We start from the raw sequence: 20,331 nt of genomic DNA, 5'->3' as shown, positions 1-20,331 counted from the left end.
CTGAGAACACTTGCATATCCGCTCCACGGACGAGCAGGTGGATAGAGAGAGAGAGGTCTGTAAGTGGGAGAAAACTGATGGGCTACAAATGAGCTCGTGGCACAGCCACACTAAAGTTCAGGAGCACGTGAGCCACAGCGACGAATGTAAGGGTGAAAAGGTTCGTCGGACTCTGGAAGGAAAGAGAACTTATAGAAGCTGCTTGTTGAAAACTTCAGACTCCCAGTGGCTTCCCCTCCACTTCCCCACTGTTGTGACAAAATTCCACAGAGGCTGTTGTGGAAATTGACATTACCACAGGAAGCACATACAGGTACACAGACTGAATAACCAAGATTTTCTCAAAACATATCTTTAGACTCAAAAACACACGCCCACTCCCACTGCTAGTGCCACTCGATTAATTCAGTGGCGGATGTCATGGTGCACAGCAAGAGGACGTCTCCGCTGCGTGGTGCAGTAACGCTGATACAGTCACGGCCTCTCAGCTGTGTGGTTTCTCAGGAGGATTTTAAAGAAGCTTTTCTTCCACATTCAGCAGCTCCTCCTCTGTGCCTTTTAAGTGACGACGAGTCAGCGAACCTGGTCCCACAGCTCTTACAAACATAAGGCTTCTCCCCTGTGTGAGACCTCATGTGGCGTAACAGATTACTGCCTCGATTGAAAGACTTCCCGCACGTTTCGCAGGAATAGGGCTTCTCACTCGTGTGGATTTTTGTGTGGGATAATAAATTACTGCGCCGATTGAAAGACTTGCCACACGTTGGGCAACAAAACGGTTTCTCACCTCTGTGAATTCTGCTGTGGACATACAAATCAGTTCTTCGATTAAAACCTTTCCCACATGTTTGGCAAGAATACGGCTTTTCATCTGCGTGGATAAACATGTGCATGTTAAACGTTGACAATTTAAAAAATCTCTTCCCACAGATGTTGCACAGATAGGGCTTCTCGCCGGTGTGCACTCTCGTGTGGACCAGCAAAATGGACTTTTGAGCAAAACCTTTCCCACACGTTTTGCAGGAATAGGGCTTCTGGCACGTGTGGACCGCGGCGTGCCGGGTAAGGGTCGATGAGGTCAAGCATCTTTTCCCACAGGTGTTACAAACATAGGGCTTATCACCTGTGTGTGTTCTCATGTGCACAGTCAGAGCATCCTTCTGAGAAAAACCTTTCCCACACATCTCACAGGGATACGGCTTCTCGCCTGTGTGGATTCTCTGATGTCTTTGCATCCGGGATCTGTACTTGAAGCCTTTTCCACAAACGTCACATGTTACAGATTTGCTGGCCGTGTCAGAGCGACGCTGGCTCGGAGCGTCGTCTGCACCGAGACGTCTGCGATTTCTCATTTTTGGCTTTAAACCGAAACTCACAGTTAATCCTGAGTCAGCATTCTTGCTTCCTTTCTCACTTTCTTCCACCATGAAGGTCTCAGTCTCCTGGCTCACCTCCTGACAGAACTCCTCCTGTTCCTCTTTAATCTGTGGAGCTTCTGGTTCCTCCTGGTCCACACTGGAGCTCCTCTCCTGGTTCCAGAGCTGCTGCTCAGTGAGAACCTCCTCCTCCTCCTCCTCCTCACAGACATGCTGCTGTGGGACGTCTAAACAAAGGTGCACAAGAAATAAGTTATTATTTCCACTTTTGCATAGAAGAAATAAAAATGACCGATTAGTGAAGCTGAGAAGGAGATGAAGGTAAACTAATATTCTGTTGGTATGTTTGCATTTAGTCCTATTAAGTCTGGTACAAACACCGGGGGATAAATTAGGCTCAGAACATTAATGGGATGACTTGTGCCCGGTGGCTCCACTGACAGAGATCACAGGTTTGAGACCAGGAGGAGACACAGGCCTGTCTGTGCTTCCCAATGATCCCAAGCCTGGATAAATGTGCGGGCAGCATCAGGAGGAACAGCTGGTAACATGTCACTGAATGAAAACGTGGACTCTTCTGCTGAAACTAGATCCTGACTCAGATCCACAGGAGTCACACTCGGCTGTGGTTCACTGAAATGGTTTCATGCTACACACCTGTCCTTTGTGTCTTCATCTGTGGGCTGCAGGTGACGTCCTCGTGTTCCTGCTGAGGACTGCTCTCGTTCCAGATGATGACGTCTACACTCTCCTCCTTCACTACATGCTGCTCTCCCTCCTGTTCCTCTTTAATCTGTGGAGGTTCTGGATCCTCTTGGCCACAGAGCTGCTGCTCGGGGAGAACCTCCTCCTCCCTGCTGACATGTTGCTGTGGGTCGTCTGCACATGTTTAAAGCACAAGGCAAGCAAAGGTCGAGTGCTTTATTGAAAACACCACATTAAAACATATGACTACTGCTGATTATTTTTATTTGGCCAAAGCTTCAGAGATCCATGAAGAAACCGTGGATCCGACTTGACTCTTTAAACGTGAACATTTAAAATAAGCTGACAAAGAAATGCTCATTTTTTCTCACTTTAAACGATTTGTTTTCTGTTCTTTTGTGAATACAGTCCAGATTTATGAGATCAGCGCATCACTGGATTCATTTTCATGTGTCTGTATTTCACACAGCATCCAGTCTCTACTGCAACTACCAGGACGGACACGTGACAGAAACACCGGAAGTACTGAATGAACATTAAAAGTAAAAAACGTTCTCATGAAATCAGAGAAAAAAATGTGCGCGTGCCCTGTCCACCGTGACCTCCCCACAGGCTGATTCTGTTCACCGGGACAAACTTCTCATCATCAGGTGACTTCCTCAGTCTCAGCTGACTGCAGGTTTCCAAACAAACAGCACGTGTGCACGATGACTGAAACCGTGACGTCACTTTATGATCACTAATATGCAAATTATCACGACCATCGATCAACAACCACTGATCAAAAACGTGACGTCAGTAATCTGTTAACGCCGTTTGCGTTCGCTGCTGTGTAGCGTGACGCGTTTCTTCTGCTGGTTCTTTTACCCTCAGTGTTTCTGTCACGAAGCCCGTGGAAATGATTCTAGCTTTCCCACAGAGCTCCACGTCACAGACTCACCTGTCCTGTGCAGCTTGATTTGGGGTTTCCAGGTGATATCCAGCAGTCTGCGCTGACGGTCGATCTCTTCCTCGTACTGGACGATCGTTTTTTCAAACTCCAAGAATATTTGTTCAGCAGCAGCAGTTAGTCGCTCGTTGATGAACTCTCTCAGATACTGAACTGAAGGCATCGTTGCTGCCGCAGCTCACACACTCAGCTCACACACAACAACAACAGTTTTCATTGATTACTTCCGCCGAATTTCTTCTTCGTCTGATGAATTTCCAGCAGCTTGCGGACTGTGAAATGTCGTGCTGCCCTCTACAGACAGGAGTCTGTTGGACAGCCGGACTCGATCACAGCCGATCTGCGATCTGCTTAGACGTTTGAGACTGAAGATTAAAATAAATAATAAGTAAAAATGAAGAAATTCAAAGAAAACTTTCACCAGTTTACAACAAAACAAACTAAGAAGCAAGAAAAATTAACAAAAAAGGGCAAGAAGCACAACAACAAACTGCAAAAACAAACAAAATAACAACAATAATATTAATAATAATACATTTTAATTTAAAAATGACCACTAATGGTACATTTCTGGTAGTTTAACAGTATAAAGGTTTTGGAGAAAATTGCAAAATAACAAGAAGGCAAATTTTAAATATTTGGAAAAATTATGAGAAAATGTTTGTACATGTACAAGAAAAATGGCGTCGAGTGGGCGTATTTAGGAAAAAACCCCAAAAAACAAAACGTTTTCCAAATTTGTTTCTAATTTTAATTTTGAGTTAATGTTGAGTTTGTTGATTTTTACACTGTTCTGTTTCCATGATTATCTCAGTGTTTTTGGTTCTGTGTGTGTGTAAATGGTAAATGGACTGATTCTTATATAGAGCTTTTCTACTCTCCCGGCGTGCTCAGAGTGCTGTTACAACATGGCACATTCACCCAATCACACCCATTCTCACAAGCACTGACTCTAAACTGAGTGTTTTTCTAACGACGTTCGCACACATTCACACTCCGATGGATGCACCAGAGAGCAACTTGGGGTTAGTATCTTGCCCAAGGATACTTGGCATGCAGACACACACACACTTTCTCGTGCAGCCTGCATTATCTGAATGTAACCGTGCTTCTTCTTTTAGTGGTTGTGAGCTTCAGCTGCTTCAGGTCTGCCTGGTTGTTGGTTCAGGTCTTTGTCTTTGTGCTGCTGATCGTCCTCCTTCTGTCTCGGGCTGTTTTTATGTCTCGGTCGCTCTGCGTTCATGTTAGGTTTAGTCTCCTCTGATTATTTCCTGTTTGACTTTGAAGTTTGATTTTCTTTCATGCAGTGTGCTGGTTTGACTTCCTGCCCTGTGATTTTCCTGATTGTTTCCACCTGTAGTTTAATAAGCTGTGTTTGAACAGCTCAGTCTTCAGTTGGCCTCTGTGCTGCCAGTTAAGCTCCACGTGTGGTGCTCATGTTTTAGATGATCATGTCTGCAGTTATAAAATGTCTGCAATATAAACACACATTTCAATTATAAAGGGCAGTTTGTTTGAACAGGAGATTTATGTGACTGCAGCTGAAGAATAAGGAAAACCTTGTGAAGCTTTAACAGGTATTTTTACTGGACTCAGGCAGCTGAGGCCCTTTTGAGGTCAACTTTAAGCCCTTTGAATAAGCAGATGTGCTCTGGAGTGAACTTAATGTGAATTAATTTGCTTTCATGTCATGTTGTTCACAAACAAATCATTTGAGGTCATGTGATACATGCGATCTGTAACTGGACAGTAAGTAAAATGTTGCAGATTAGACTCTGAAGTCTGCACCGTGGGGATGTTTTACCTTTACTGTAACTGACTTTACTTCTGTATCTGTGCTCGTTTCTTCCCCCTGCAGTGAAATAATCAAAGACATCGAAAACTGTGGGAAGAAATGATCCTGTGATCATCTCCCTTTGTTCTGCTTCCTGCTGATTAGTAAACAAAAGCTTCTTGGAAACACACAGATGAAACTCCTCCTCATGGTTACTGCAGTGTTGCTGTTAAACTCTGATGGTTCTGGGTTTGTTGTGCTTCTCGTTGCCGTCCTGGGTCCCTCTTCCTGTTTTATTTGAGCGATTGCTTCTCCTCACATGCCTGCCCTGTCTTCCCTTCCCCTCTTTGTCTTCCCTCCTGTGTGATTGCCGCCCCGCCTTGATTGTCTGCAGCTGTGCTCGGTTCCCAGCTGCGTCTCGTTGTGTAATCGGTCCCGTGTGGTCTCGTCTTTCCCTTTGTGGAGAGATGTTTTTGCTCCGTGTGCTTGTTTGTGCATTCCTCTCTGCTCCATCTTTCTCTGGGTTTCAGTCTCCTGCTCCCTTAACAAATGTATTAACTACTCAAAGTTAGCATTTAGTTTGGATCTTGATTGTTTTATTTTAATGGATTTGTTTGAAAATCTGATCACTGTCCAGACTTTATTACAAGGCTGAAACTGTTTTGTGACTCGTGATGGTTTTAGCGCAGCATATTCTGTCTTTGACAGTGTTAGAGGAATCTGGATGAATGGTTCCCAAAAAACAAATTCCCTCCTGTTTCTTGTCCTCGATGGAAAACATTAAGGTGAAGGAAAGATGCGACTGTTCTGATGCAGCGTGCCTAATGCTGTGTCGGTGGATGTTGTTGATGTGGGTCCATTGTAATGAAACTACAACATCCTGAGGACCAGATGAGATCCTCCGAGCTCACCTGTGTGCTGTTACAGGCTTTATCAGTTTACTGCTGGCAGCTCAGCCATGCAGGGCGTGTTTCTGGGCGTGTCTTCATGCAGGCTGTATTAACACATCAAGATTATTCAGATTTACTTGATGTCAAAAACAGCCCATAAAGGGAAATCAGATGTTTCTCACATTCTGGTTAATTGCACTTCCTGTCCGCTCATCTCCTGCTGCAGAGACCCAGCACAACCTCAGGAAGGACTTCAGCCACGATGAGCCTGAATGCCGGTGAACCCTAAACCCACAGATACTTTTATACAGCTCAATCTTAACAAATTAAGATTAAATTAAATCGCACAACACAACTTTACAAGAAGCAGATTTTATTTGTATCACAATATGATGATCATACTTCAGCTGAGGGTTCATCACAGCCTGTAAGGGTCAAATGAATCAGAATAAAATGGAAAACACAGGATTAACATTTTCATGATCTGAGCCGCGTCGCTTGGTTCGATCGCTCGTTTCCCGAAACGGGACGGCATCGTCTCGTTTTCCTAAAGCAGGGGTGTCGACCTCCAGGCCTCGCGGGCCGGTGTCCTGCAGGTTTTAGATCTCACCCTGGGTCAGGGTTAGTTAGGGCTAGGTTGATTAGTTAATTACCAGCCCTCATGTTAATGAGATAATTCAGCCATTTAAATCAGCTGTGTTGGATCAAGGACACGTCTAAAACCTGCAGGACAGCGTCTCTCGAGGCCTGGAGTTCGACACCTGTGCCCTGAAGGATCCTCTGCTGAAGGACGTAGTGAAGGAAGCACTGTATGACCTTTCCTTAGTATCCGGAGAATTCAGCCACCTCCGCTGATGCTGCAGAAACTTCAATGGCACTTAATGCGCAACAGGTCTGTATCACCACGCCATTTCTGGGGCCGTCCTTGCACTGGGAGCACTTTCATACTTCAGATATTCTGACCGCACCTTCACGCAGACTCTGACCTTTTGCTTACAGCTCAGATATCCTCATGCGGCTGCAGACGAAAGCAAACATAATCCGGACAGAGGAAGATAAAGTTTGTACCTACGGTCAGCAACGCCTCGTAATTCTAAAACGATTCAAAGTTGACGCAGTCACAGAACACCCAGGAAGACAAAATGTGTCCAAACAGCCCACATGTAGCAGAGGTAGAGAGCTATGACGTGACACACGTGATGTGTTTTACTTGTACAAAGATGAAACCGTTTTCCCTTTCAGTCCTGAACACTTCGGGACTTCTCACTTGTGCCTCTTTTTGTGAAAATTCATCGTCGAGGCGTCCCGAAATCTTTTCCCGCATATGTCGCAGGGAACGGGCTTCTCGGCGGCGTGAGTCCTCGTGTGGCGCAACAAGTCGTTACTTTGGCAGAAACTTTTGCCGCAAATTTTACAGGAATGAGGTCTCTCGCCGGTGTGGATCCTCATGTGGGACGCCAAATTATCCTTCCGACCGAACCGCCTCCCGCAGAAGCCGCAGATAAACGGCCTCTCGCCCGTGTGGGTCCTCATGTGCAGGATCACGCTGTCCTTCCGAGTGAAACCTTTCCCGCACACGTTACACGAGAACGGCTTCTCGCCCGTGTGAGCCCTCATGTGGATCTCCAGATTAAAGCGTTTACGAAAGTGTTTCCCGCATATTTTGCAGGGATACGGCTTCTCGTCCGGGTCGCTTATGTCTTGTTGCATCATCAGAGGTTCATTCCTAAAGCCTTGCATGTAAACAGGGCCGCTAAATATCAGGCCGTTGTCCACGTTGTTGTACATCGCTTGCACAGCCGATCCCGAGTCCACGTGGTTGCCTCTGTCCTGACGTCGGCTCTCGGCCACGGGAGAGCTGTGAGAGGGGAGCTGCTCCCGCTCCGGTTCTGGGTCGCTGTCGTCACTTTCCCCGTACGTAACGGTCACCATGATGGTGTCGCCGTCCTCGTCCAGAACGAGCAGCTCTCCCTCCTGACTGATGCTGAGCTCCTCCTCCTCCTCTTTGATCCGTCGAGCTGCTGGTTCCTCCTGGTTCAGGCTGGAGTCCCTCTCCTGGTTCACGAGAACCTCCTCATCCTCGGAGGGGTGTCGCGGTCGGAGGTCTGGAGGGACAGAATGACACGAATGTGATGACAGAAAAACACCGGAGAAATATTTCACTTATAATTATTAGAGCTCTGCGGGGTAACGTATGTGCAAATGATCAAATAAGATAATAGCTCAGGACTCAGTGAGCAGCTTCTGTCTCCATAATTCGGTGGAGAAACGAGCTTTAGGGCGACGCCGCCGTCTGCACTCAGCTTTGTGTTTGCACAACAAGACTGACATCACGTCTCTGCCAGCTTGTTCAGCCTGATGACCAGAAGCTGCTTCAGAAATCCGCCTTCAGCTTCCACCAGGAAACAAAGTGACTGTAAAACCAGTGACGTGTAACATCCAGGCATCCGCGAGGAGGCTTTTCAAAGTTTATTTAGCCAGCTGACGTCTAAAGATCTGTTAGGATTAACTTTGCTATGACTGCAGACATAACAAGCACACAAGCTGGGAGTGGAGCTGGGAGATCAGCCTGGGGAAAATCTTCCACTGCGGCTGCTGGAGCAGGACTACCAGCCGACTTTGAGGCCACTCAGGCGGGGGAAGCGGTTCTCAGCCCACACTCCTGACGTCAGCTGGAGAGGAAGGAATGCTTGGATGATCTCCTGAATCCCACTTTCTAGTTTTTCTTCCACTCCTCAGGAGCAGCTGCAGGGACTCTGAAATGAACCTGTTTGCATGATCGCCGACAGAAATCAAACCTCAAAGACAGCGTCTGCTCCAAACTGGCTGCTCGTGGGTTAAAAAACACCAGTGACCGCAGGGATTGGATCTGCATGTTTATTCTGTGGAAGAGTGGCACACACAGTAACAGAACACTGGCAGAGCATGTGGGACTCAGCGCCCTTACACAATCCTCCACAAAAGTACAGAGAAGACGACAACGCAACACGACAACCGTGAGAGCAGCAGAAGAGAGAACAGACACACAGCCCGGCTCGCTCTGATTTCACAACCACGTTAGACCCAGACACGCGTCAGTAACGAGCCCGCGCTCTGTTTTTACGCAGTTTAAAATACAGATGTGAATATTAAAGTTTCAGATGAGCCAAAGGAGAGAGTGTGACAGCTAATCTGACGCTACGAACAGAACCAGCTCGTCTGTGCGACGATCTTAACGAGCTGCTTATTAAAAAAGATCCTAAATATCCTCAGTTTCAGTTTGTTTGGTAAAAACGTATCGGCGCGTGTCTGATGAGGCGCCGATGAAAGTCTGGAGATCTGCAGCACTGAGGCTACGTCCACACGTAGTTTTGAAGATGCAGCTCTTTCTCTGCGTTTGGCCTTTCATCCACCCTCCAAACGCCGTTTGGAGCACTGAAGACTGAGACTTAAACTCCTCCCAGGGTGGAGATTTTCAAAAACTCAGTTTTTGTGTTTACGTGTGGACGAGAGATTCAGTCTTGCAGCGCCTTTTGTTTACATGATGGATTTCTACAGTGGTGCAGACAAACTGTTGGTGTTAGTCGTGCTGCCTGCAGTATTTACACGCTTACACACTTTCTTGTTTTTTGCTGTTTCCAGTGTGATGTTGAGGAATAATGTCTGTCCACACGTACGACTCGTTTCTTTGTTTACTCTTTCCCTCCCGGCCTGCAAGACTTCTGATTGGCCAACATTTCTGCATGGTTAGGATTTGGCATGTTCTCGACAGCGTTTGACTTCATTTTTTCCGTTTACATGTGGACGGAGATCTCAAACATGCACGTGTGGATTTTATACTTTTTTGTTTTTTGTTATTGAAAATGGAAAATCTCCATTTAGAAAAATACTTGTGTACGTGTGGATGTAGCCTGAGAATCGCCGCTTTTAAAAGGTTATTCTTTCTAATACCTGTACTGATGTTCAGTCTTGCCTCTGACACCCTCCGTACAACAATAACGGGCAGCCAATCAAAAAAAAGTCAGCTTAAAGGGAGGCAGGACGATCTCGGACGCTGCATCACAGCTCGCTGTCAGGTGAAGATCGCTTTGAGCAGAGAATCATGCAAAGCCACTGTAACAGCGTCACACAGGGAACGCACTCGGCCGTCGGTGCACCGTCGCTGAATGTTTAAGATTTCAGAGGCGGCGACCCGGGTCAGCGTCGGACACTTTACCAAATACTAGAACAAAAGCGATACTGTGAAAGCTACAAATGCAGTGCTGTTCGGGCCAGAGCCAGCTTTTATGACTCCGCCCTGCACGGTGCCGGAGCTCGTCCGAACGCTCTGCTTATTGCCCGGGAGGGGGCGTTTTCACCCCGGCCCCCTGCTGAGATTTCAGGACGACTTCTCGTCTGTGTGAGTCCTCGTGTGGCGCAACAAGTGACTGCTCTGAGTAAAGTTCTTCTCACAAATTTTACAAGAGTAGCGCTTCTCGCCCGTGTGCGTCCTCATGTGGATCAGCAGCGTCCCGCTCTGACAGAAACGCTTCCCGCACGCTTTGCAGGAGTACAGCTTCTCGCCCGTGTGCGTCCTCATGTGGACGGTCAGGCTGCCCCTCTGAGTGAAGCTCTTCCCGCAGGTTTTGCAGGAATGCGGCCTCTCGCCCGTGTGGATCCTCGTGTGGCTCTTCAGGTTTGACGTGCAGATGAATCTCTTCCCGCACGTTTTACACCCGTACGGCTTCTCGCCCGTGTGGATTCTCATGTGGACCAACAGACTGTCGCTACACCTGAACTTTTTCGCACATATTTTGCAGGAGTACGGCTTCTCGCCCGTGTGAGTCCTTTCGTGATATTTCAGTAAGTATATCTGATAGAACTTCTTCCCGCAGGTGCTGCACGCGAACGGCTTCTCGCCCGTGTGGATCCTGACGTGTCTTTTTATTTGGGACTTATCCTTAAAAACTTTCTCACAAACGTAACATTTCAAAGGCTTTTTACCTGCGTCCGTATTACCCTGACTCTCTGACATGGGAGCGCGCTCTGCACTGTCACTTCTGCTTTTAGCGAGTCTCTTCGTTGGCTTTGGCTCTGCGTCTGCGCCCGATCCCGAGGCTGCGTTCGTGCTCCCTTCCTGATCTCGGCTCTCGGCTGCAGGCGGGCTGTGAGACAGGAGCTGCTCGCTGATTGGCTCTGTTTCACTGTCACTTTCCCCGTAAGTAAGAGTCACCATTAAGGTATCGTCCTCCTCCTTCACTATAAGGTGCTCTGCCTGGTAGGCGGTGCAGAGCTCCTCCTGCTCCTCTTTAATCTGCAGAGGCGCTGCTTCCACCCGGCTGGTGTGGAGTTCTTCCAGTTCCTCTTTAACCTGCAGAGGTTCCTGCTCCAGCCTGGAGTTCCCCTCCTGCTCAGGAAGAACCCGTTCCTTATTACAGTCATGTTGCTGAGGAGGATCCAGCTTCAGGCTGGAGGTCTCCTGTTCAGAAGGAGCCTCGTCCTTATTACGATCATGTTGTGACTCCTGCTCCAGGCTGGAGAGCTTCTCCTGCTCTGTAGGAAGTTTCTCCCTGTTGGAGTCATGGTGCTGTGGGAGGCCTGGAGGGACAGAGAGAGAAAAGGAAGGTCACCGGTGCGATGACAGAGAAACATCTGCTCATACACACAACTGGAATTTAACGATAATCAACAGATAATCGGCTTCATGTGTGTCATTTGCAAAGCTCAGAGTACAAAATACTTTTAGCTGCACGTCCCCGTTTTTGACCCACAAACTTTACCTCCTGTCAGGTGTGTTTTATCCTTTTAAACTTTATTGATCAATAATTCTGTTTGAGATCAGTCTTTTCTGAGAGAGTCCCAGGAGCACAACGACCACACAGCAGCAGAGTGTGTGCACATCGATGGCTGAATGTAGTTCATGACTGGAAAGAGTCAGACAGCATTAACGTTTCATGCACCAACTTCAGCTCTGAATGCAAGTCTGTGATCAAGTCAAAATCCCAGGCATTAGTAACTGCAGGCTGCTGTATGCAGCACATGTAGTTTTCTGCATTTAAACGAGTCCTTGAACGCATCACCAGCAGACCGTAGAGGAGTGCAGATCTGAGCCGGAAAGGCTCAAAGATATTTCAAATTACTGGGTCAGCAAAAAGGCAGCGATTACAGTTCTGATAAGGAGTAATTATAGGATTCATGTACCAATAAAGATGGACGTGTGTCTCTGTGAGATCCAACCGTGACTGAGCTGAGGGCGAAACCATCAGCAGGGTTCAAATTTCAGGGATCTCAGGCTTTTCAACCACAGACTGCTTGTTTGGTTGACGTGGCTCAGCGTCTGCTGTCAGTAAAAGGAAAGTAAATACTGGAACAGAAAAACCAGGTATGAGTGTGGTCTGCATGTCACGGATGTTCTTCCTCAGCTGAATCACACGTGTCAGTCGGATGTACTGACTGACTGGTGTTTTTAAAGAAACTGGTACCGCTTTGATTCTTCATTTAGCTTTACTTCCTCTTATCTGGGCTCACAGAGCTGCTCAATAATAAAAACAGGAAGGTGACCACGAGCAGAGCTGCTGCTGCTAACAGTGTCAAGCCCGTTTCCTCATTCGGCTTCTCATTAATCTCCAGACACTGATTCTCCGGCCTCTCCATTCAACGCTTTCATTCACGACACATTAACGACGACGTGTTTGTCACAGGTCGCAGAGTAATGCCTTCAAATGTGATTCTTTCCTCTCTTGCTGCTATTTATAGGCACTGCTCTGTCTTCAAGCAGGAAGTGGAAAATAAACAACCTCCCTGGTGTCTCTTTTTGTCTCCTTCCTCTTTCCTGAGCTGCAGCTGCACTCTCCTCTCTGAGCCACCAAACAATCAGCAATCAGCGCTACAGCGGGTGGCTCGCACTATTAATCATGCACGACATCAAATGACATCAAACCCCCGTCGCAGCTGCAGGAACCAACAACACGAGCGACTCTTCAAACAGAGGGATTCTTGGACTAACGCTTTGATCATGTGTTTGTTTGCATTTTCATGGACATCTGTACAAAACCATCCGTTCCATCTGTTACAGATGCGCCTCCTACGTGCTTAGTGTTTCCTTCCATTACTGACAGCACGTTGGTCACATGAGACCTCCCACAGTCCCCTGTGACAATCCCACAGGTGAGGCTCTATTGAGAAAGACATAGGAGTGTTTCATAGATGTATATTTGAAAAATGAGAGCAAAGACCGTCACAGATTTTGGATACGTTATGAACAGAAACGTGGTCTTTCTAAAACAGCTGGTTTTGGTACACGGTGTCATAACTGGGGAATATCACACAGGCTGGATGAAAGTGTTTCCATATTCAGGCTTTAATAAAGAAGACATGCGGCCGACTGTTTAAAAGAATATTTTGCGCCTTGTGTATAAAAGTTACTTTTTTTTGCTTCTCTCTTATTGCTTTGCACAGCAGGAAGCTCCACAGGTCTGATTTACAGACTTTACACTGATTCTTGGTGCAACCCTGAAGGGATTCGGGTGTCATGCCTGGGAGGACGTGTACATGTCTGTGCCATCCGGGTCATTGTGAAGCACATTTTCACACACGACTCATGTAACGTCCCTCAGGACTGTCTCACAGGGGACAACCCCCACTAAGGGTTACATGCCTCCACCGTTTGCTGTAGAACAAAAACTGGAGGGGTTCATTCATAGAAGCAGCTATGTACCCTGAACCCTGTGAAGGACCGAGCTCAGGGCCGTTATAGATGCTGGAATCTTACACAGCCTCCCTCCAACCCTTCAAGGATGTTTGAGAGCACCAATGGCAGCAGGGCCCTGACACTTTGCAGACAGTCAGAGGTCGAACTTTCACCGGGAATTGTTTTCAGGTGAGAGGTATTTAATGACGTGACCCTCTGCCCACTCTGGCCCCAGCACTCCTCCTTCATCAATCACCCCGCGCGTAAAAGCAGAGCTGAACGCGGATCGCCACCTCGCTGTCCGCTGACAGCGGCTCTAGCCCGGCCCAGCTCTGCGTGCTGCTGGGCCCACGGACTGTGTGCCGATCACAGCCATGTTAGTTCGGCCTCACTCGTTTCTTCCCGCAACAATCCAAACCCCGCAGGAAATACACGGCCTACTGTCCCGCAGCTCGTGTTCAGCTCCTGGCTGAGTAAATGTGCCGTGGAGCTCCGGTTAGGATCCTCCGTGAAGTGTTTTTCTCGCTGAGCGTGGACTCACCTATTCTGTGCAGCTTTATCTGAGGCTTCCAGGTGATCTCCAGCAGTCTGCGCTGACGGTCGATCACTTCCTCGTACTGGACGATCGTTTTTTCAAACTCCAGGAATATTTCTTCGGCGGCAGCAGTTAGTCGGCCGTTAATAAACCGTCTCAGGTCCCGATGTAAGGTCATCATTACTGCACCTGCGGAAACACGGGCCTGAAACAGGGTAAGAAAGAAAACCCCACCGCCTTCCACTCCAGCCCTCAGAGGAGTTAAGCTAACAATAAACCTTGAGTGGGTTTTCTTCTTCTCCTGGCAGACTAAACTCAGCGCAGGCGCACCGCTGCCCCCTGCAGGTCATTTGTAGACATACACTGCGTGTGTCACCCCGCATCACAGACGCATTTGGGCGACTTGTTGCACTTCTGGCTCAGTTACGTTTGGCCTGAGTGAAAACTGCATTAGGCCAGTTTCTCCTGTCACCCAGTCTTAGTCTAGTTTCCACTGAACCGGCCCACTGAGAACCTGCTTTCACTTCCCTCCCTCCACTCTTGAAGCACCAAAAGCTGCAGTTAACTAGTAATAACAGAGCATCCAGGTAGTCCTGCTGAATGACATTCTAGGATTTTATGTGGATGTTAGTGAGCACTGATTATCAAGTATTTGTGTGATGTTGTGTGATCACATGGTGTGTGATCCCATGCAGGCCAGGGATGCAGCTTAGTGCATTATTTATTAATGATCTGGGTGAACAGAGCGATAATACTCAGATGGTGCACTGTTAAAAAATGTGAGCCAGCTTAAACTCTGAGTTGAGTCCCTGATCTGTTCTCTGGCCCCTTTTCTCCGTGACTAAACTAATGGTGTGCAAATCTGCTGGAGGCCAGGATGTAACCTCCAGCTGCGGAAGACGCTGCTTGTGATGAACGAGCAGTGTTGGGGAGTAACGGAATACATGTACCGCCGTTACGTATTTAGAATACAAAATATGAGTAACTGTATTCCGTTACAGTTACCGTTTAAAAAGGTGGTATTCAGAATACAGTTACTTTGTTGAAATAAATGGATTACACTGCGGTACTTTCCTGTTTCATATTGTCGCGGGTCAGGACTGTTTGGGTTTTGTTTGACAGCTACGTTCTTTCGTTCCAGGCGGCAGCGTTACGGTTGCCATGGTTACAGGGCGACGCTCTCTCTCTCTCTCTGCGACTGTGTGTTTCCTGGGTGAGAGAGCGCCTTTTCGTTGTTGTTGTTGTGCTAAGCTAACAGGCAGAATGCTACAAGCATAGCTCTAAAGAATGTAGCATCATGGGCAGTGTAGTCCGTGCTGCAGGGAGAATGGACTGCCATACATGTTATGTGTCTGTGAGCGTTAGGAGGGAGAAAAAGGGGAGTGGAAAGGTACGAGTTATCATCGAGGAAAAACGGGAGCTGGAAGCATGTAAATATAATAATAACCACTGCAGCCAAGAAGAGAGCCTGACGAGCCCAGTTGTAAGTAAGCTATTAAGACTCGACTGTACACCACGTTCGTGTTTCCCTCCGAAAACAATAAGTTCCGTTGGAGCAGTCTTTCAACGCCTCTCTCTGTCTCTGCTAGCAAAGTTGACCCACACAACAAAGTAAAGCTATTTTTCGGCTACGAGCCGACAGGGACCCCGCCGTATTAGCCAGAGGTCCCTTTACTACAGTTCGGAGTCGCGGACCTTCAGTAATAGTAATAAATCACACAGCAATAGTACATTCACGTTGTTGTAAAAAGCACGATAATATATTAAGTAATCCAAAGTATTCAGAATACGTTACTCTCATTGAGTAACGTAACGGAATACGTTACAGAATACATTTTGGGGCATGTATTCTGTAACGGAATACATTTTAAAAGTAACCTTCCCAACACTGTGAACGAGTCAGTGTCTGTGCCCTGAAAAGGTGGATAATGAGGGAACAATGTATGGACTCATGAATGTTTTCCTGAAAATCTGCCTGATATCGTACGCTTTCCAATCCCAGCCGATGTCACGCAGCCCTGTCTGTCTGAAAGATGACTCATTCTAGACATGCTTAGTTGATCAAAATCCTTTGAATTTAATCCAGATGTAATTTAATATATCCTCACATCATGAGCCATTTAACAACAAACAGTCTTTAACATTGTTATTGCACATACTTCCTGTTCCTCCAGGATCTGTTGTACAGATGTGGCTCCAGGGTAGCAGATAGTGTGGGGGTTTACATTTAACAAGTGAAAAATCCCTGGTTTGACCCCAAGAGCAGACACAAATCCTTCAGGGACACATCAGGAAGGACATCTGGAGTAAAAAGTACCAAAGCTAACATGTGGAGCTACCCGGTGTGAATAAAGGAGCAGCTGAAAGCAGTTTCATCTACACTGCATCCAGGCTTTGTGGTGACTCAAGAGACAACGATCGGGAAGTAACAGACTCCCATTATTAGATCTGAAAAACGGACAACAGGAATGTTCTAGAGTTTGTAACTTTTAAGCATCAAAAATGTTCTGATGGGTTAAAAATAAAATTCAAATCTCCACGAAGATGATTTTATATTTGACTTTCCTTCTTCACACCCGTTAGTTTTCAGTGTTTACCTTTTATCACGTGGACGCTTCGTTTGTGTAGGCGGAACGAAAGTTAGACGCCGATGCGCTGTCGGAACCTCTCACTGTGACACACAGAGGAAGTAAACAGATAGTAGTTTTATTTCTGTTGAGCGGAGACTGTGCTGCAGCAACGATGCCTTCAGTTCAGTATCTGAGAGAGTTCATCAACGAGCGACTAACTGCTGCTGCTGAACAAATATTCTTGGAGTTTGAAAAAACGATCGTCCAGTACGAGGAAGAGATCGACCGTCAGCGCAGACTGCTGGATATCACCTGGAAACCCCAAATCAAGCTGCACAGGACAGGTGAGTGTCCCTCTGAGGGAGGATCCTGATCACAGCTCTGCGGGACGTTTATTCAGCTGCGAGCGAACAGGCCGTGGGTTTCCTGCACAGCCTGAGTGTGAGCTAGTGTGGATCACAGGGTCTCAGGTTTGACGCACTGATGGACGTAGAAGGTGTTTTTGAGGTCAGCCACGAAATTAGCGCTCACGTTTACAACTGCAAACACAGAAAACATGTCAAAAGTCAACATCTTAGTGCAGTAAAAAAAAGAGGGAGACAGGGGAAGCTGAAGGGGGCAGCAGTAGATGAGTTTAAATAACTCGGGTCAATCATCGAAACAGGCAGGCAGGGTGGAGAGTGTCACGGGTGATCTGTGACAAAAGGACAGCAGCGTAAGTGAAAGGAGTGAAAGGGAAAGTTTAAAGCTGGCAGTGAGACCTGCTGGGATGGATGTTTGGAGACGGTGGCTCTGACACGAAGACATGAGGCCGAGCTGAAGATGATCACATGTTCAGCGAGCAGCATGGATCAGAGATGAGTCCATCAGAGAGGAGAGGCTGAGAGGGTTTGGACACGTGCAGAGGAGGGAGGGTGGATATATCAGACAAAGGAGGATGAAGATGGAGCTGCCAGGCAGGAGGGAAAGAGGAAGACCTCAGAGGAGGTTCATGGGTGTAATGAAGGAGGACAGAGGAGGATGCTGGGGTAGGAGGAGATGGAGGGTTATCAGCTGCGACGCACTGCCAAAGAGAGCAGAGGTGCATGTGTGAAAACAGGAGAACTCAAGACAACCGGTGTACATTTGAGACCTTTTAGTTTTTCCCAGTTTTCCTGAAATCGTTTGGAACTGTGGATTCACTCTGTGCTGGCCTCAAACCTTCACCAGTTTAACCTGATGAAAAAACAAAAGCCTGCTCCGACACTCCTGCCGGGCGGCCCCGTTTCTCAGTTCCTCTAACCTGTTTAGGTCGAGGAGCTCCCGTCTGCAGCTCGTCATAACGCAAACATGGGCTGAAAGCAGGAAGCTGCTTCCTGAGTGGTGACCAAATGTTCCCTACATGAGTGAAACCTCTCGTGGAAGCAGCCACAAAGAGCCGCAGATGCTTCCCTGTGCTGGCTTGGTTCATTTCAGGATAGATCAGACGTTACTTCCAGCTTTGAAGTTTTATGAACTGTTAAAGTTGCAGAGCCGCTACATTTTAAAAGATCAGTTCCTTCTTGTCCATTATGTTTTCCATGATAATCATCTTAATATTGACTCAGCAGCCCTGATTTCAAGCATGTAGATCAGCTGTGATCTTTTTTTCTTTTTGTGACATTATCAACCCTTTATCCCTCCAGACGTCCCACAGCAGCAGGTCTGTGAGGAGGAGGTGGTTCTCCCTGAGCAGCAGCTCTGTGACCAGGAGAGGAGCTCCAGTGTGGACCAGGAGGAACCAGAAGCTCCACAGATCGAAGGGAAGCAGGAGGAGCAGCTGGTAGTCGGGCAGCAGAGCGATCCCTTCATGGTCACTATACTTACACAGCACGCATAAACTGTGTGAACGACTCTCACATGTTAGAGCGCCACTGTGTGACAGACGCGGGAAGAAGAGGGTGAAATGTGATGTTTGTGGAAAAGCCTTTCAGCACAGGTCCCGGATGATACATCGCAGGATCCACACGGGCGTGAAGCTGTACGCCTGCGACACCTGCGGAAAAGGCTTCGTGAGGAGCGATAAGCTGGCGCTCCACATGAGGACGCACACGGGAGAGAGCGCGTACACCTGTGACACCTGCGGGGAACGGTTCATTCAGTCCGCGATGTTAAAAACTCACATGAGAAGTCACACAGGTGAGACGCTGGACTGCAAAACCTGCGGCAGATGTTTCAGTCAGAAGAGCCACTTGTTGCGCCGCATGAAGATCCACACGCGAAAGACCAAGCCGGCCTGAAACGCCTGAGGGAGGGGGAGGGGCTTCAGGTATCAAGGTGATTTTCAAATCTGAGGTTTGACTATTTTTAAACTGAGATTATTTTTATTCGATTTAACCTTTGGGCCGTTGGTGAGGTCGTCCACCTCGATGGACGGGTGCTGGTCTTCGATGAGTCCTAAAAAAAACGTATGTTTCACTGATACAACACATTTCTAACATCAAAGTCACAGATTTGCTTCTTTGCTTTTCTAAATGATGTGTAAAGATTATTTATGTATCTGCATGTTTTATATGTAATTCAGTTCATCACAACAACCGTCACCTCGAGGCACTTTGTGTTGCAGGTAAACAGCTTCAGTATTCGATACATGTGTGCTGTTTGTCATCAGGTGACTTTATCACTGCTGTGATTTTACTGACTGACTGAGTTGAGTTTCCATGGTAACGCCAGCTGTTTCAGGCATACCTGAGAAAGTTACCGAGGTTAACGTTTTCTGTTTTGGGTTGTTGTGCAATCAAGTCTCCATTTTCAAGACGTTTTCATACTGAAAGCAGAGATGGAACATATCTGGGTCCCACTCATGAAGCTGGGTCGGTATCGGGGCACAGTGGGGCGATCTCAGCTTTCTTCCACGTGCTCTGCAGGCCACAGCTGCAGTTAGATGATGTGTACTGTTTGGGGGATCATTCTCAGCTGTGTGCTGGGCCAGATTTGGTCCTCAGGCTGTGAGGTTGACACATGAATCCTAAACCTAACAGGTCAAAGTAAATAAATATATGTGCTGCTGAGAGGTCGAAGCACAAGGCAATGTGATGAACATTTACTGCAGCAGGTTTCAGCAAATAAAAACATGCCTTTATCGTGTCGTCATCATCTGCTATCATTTTCCTGTCGTTTCACGTTGGAGCTGAATGTCAAACGGGTTTAAAGTGTCTGATATGCCAGTAAAAAGAAATCTGTATGTGTACGCTGAATAAAAAGACTTTAAAAAAGACGTTTCCAGTGTTTGGTCACTCACATTTATTTAACTTCAAAGAGTCGAGCTGTGGCATAAAAATAAAAGGGTGGCGTCTTTGTTTAGGTTCAAGCATGAAGCTCACATTCAAGGACAAACTGATGAATGTCACCATTTTTCATCAGGATCAAAGTGAAAATGTTGCATCTACATGTCGACTCTGAGTTTTCCAGATAACTTACAAACTACATAATTATGAAACATCAAAAGTGATGGAATCGTGCAAAAAACCAAAGCTTTCTGTTGACATAATGTTCGGTTGTGATGCAGGTTTGAGTCTGAACCCTGAAAAATAGTTTTCAGAGTTAAAATTAGAGGTAAAGATTGAACATCTATTTAGCTCTTTAGGCAGAGGTTAAACAGCAGCTGCGAGGAATGAGGGTAATATTCTTATATTATCCATAGATGTCATTCACACCCAGAGTGTCTCTCCTTCATGTTGCTCTGTCTGCTGATGGTCACTTCCTGTCCTCATCTTCTGCCCCCGGTGTTTTCATCTGTAGGAAACTTCTTTCAGTTTGAAATCATAACCGGCTGCGGGGCTTTTCCACTTCTGGTGTCGCAGAAAAATGAAGAACTTCAGTTTGTGTACAGTATTGTTTACCCAGACTCTAACCTGACAACGACA

At 47.0% G+C, this 20,331-nt stretch overlaps 3 protein-coding genes across 3 annotated transcripts in view; 1 reads left to right on the top strand and 2 right to left on the bottom strand.

The window, feature by feature from the left end:
* Positions 1–500: 500 nt before the first annotated feature.
* Positions 501–3,219, bottom strand: LOC146612753 (uncharacterized). The gene is made up of 4 exons (XM_085377608.1): positions 3,022–3,219; positions 2,034–2,255; positions 1,124–1,603; positions 501–871 (listed from the first exon to the last, which is right to left on the bottom strand). Exons 1-4 carry the CDS (start codon positions 3,191–3,193, stop codon positions 501–503), a joined length of 1,245 nt encoding a protein of 414 aa, XP_085233734.1. The 5' UTR covers positions 3,194–3,219.
* Positions 3,220–6,741: 3,522 nt separating this feature from the next.
* Positions 6,742–14,121, bottom strand: LOC146612752 (uncharacterized). Its single transcript, XM_085377418.1, has 3 exons — positions 13,884–14,121; positions 10,657–11,250; positions 6,742–7,799 (listed from the first exon to the last, which is right to left on the bottom strand). The coding sequence occupies exons 1-3, from the start codon at positions 14,056–14,058 to the stop codon at positions 6,958–6,960; spliced, it is 1,611 nt and encodes a 536-aa protein (XP_085233544.1). The 5' UTR covers positions 14,059–14,121; the 3' UTR covers positions 6,742–6,957.
* Positions 14,122–16,619: 2,498 nt separating this feature from the next.
* The window catches only part of LOC146612739 (uncharacterized), a 485,503-nt gene continuing 481,791 nt past the window's right edge, over positions 16,620–20,331 (top strand). The window contains exons 1-2 of the mRNA XM_085377607.1: positions 16,620–16,791; positions 18,112–18,143. Coding sequence (XP_085233733.1) covers positions 16,620–16,791; positions 18,112–18,143 — 204 coding nt within the window. The remainder of the gene's footprint in view (positions 16,792–18,111; positions 18,144–20,331) is intronic.

The sequence above is a fragment of the Diplotaxodon limnothrissa genome, linkage group LG18 (assembly GCF_057381915.1).
Source record: "Diplotaxodon limnothrissa isolate DT_005_m linkage group LG18, D_limnothrissa_male_GT1.1, whole genome shotgun sequence".
NCBI lineage: Eukaryota > Metazoa > Chordata > Actinopteri > Cichliformes > Cichlidae > Diplotaxodon > Diplotaxodon limnothrissa.
The sequence above is the reverse complement of the archived record's forward strand: the minus strand, read 5'-3'. Positions and strand labels throughout refer to the sequence as shown.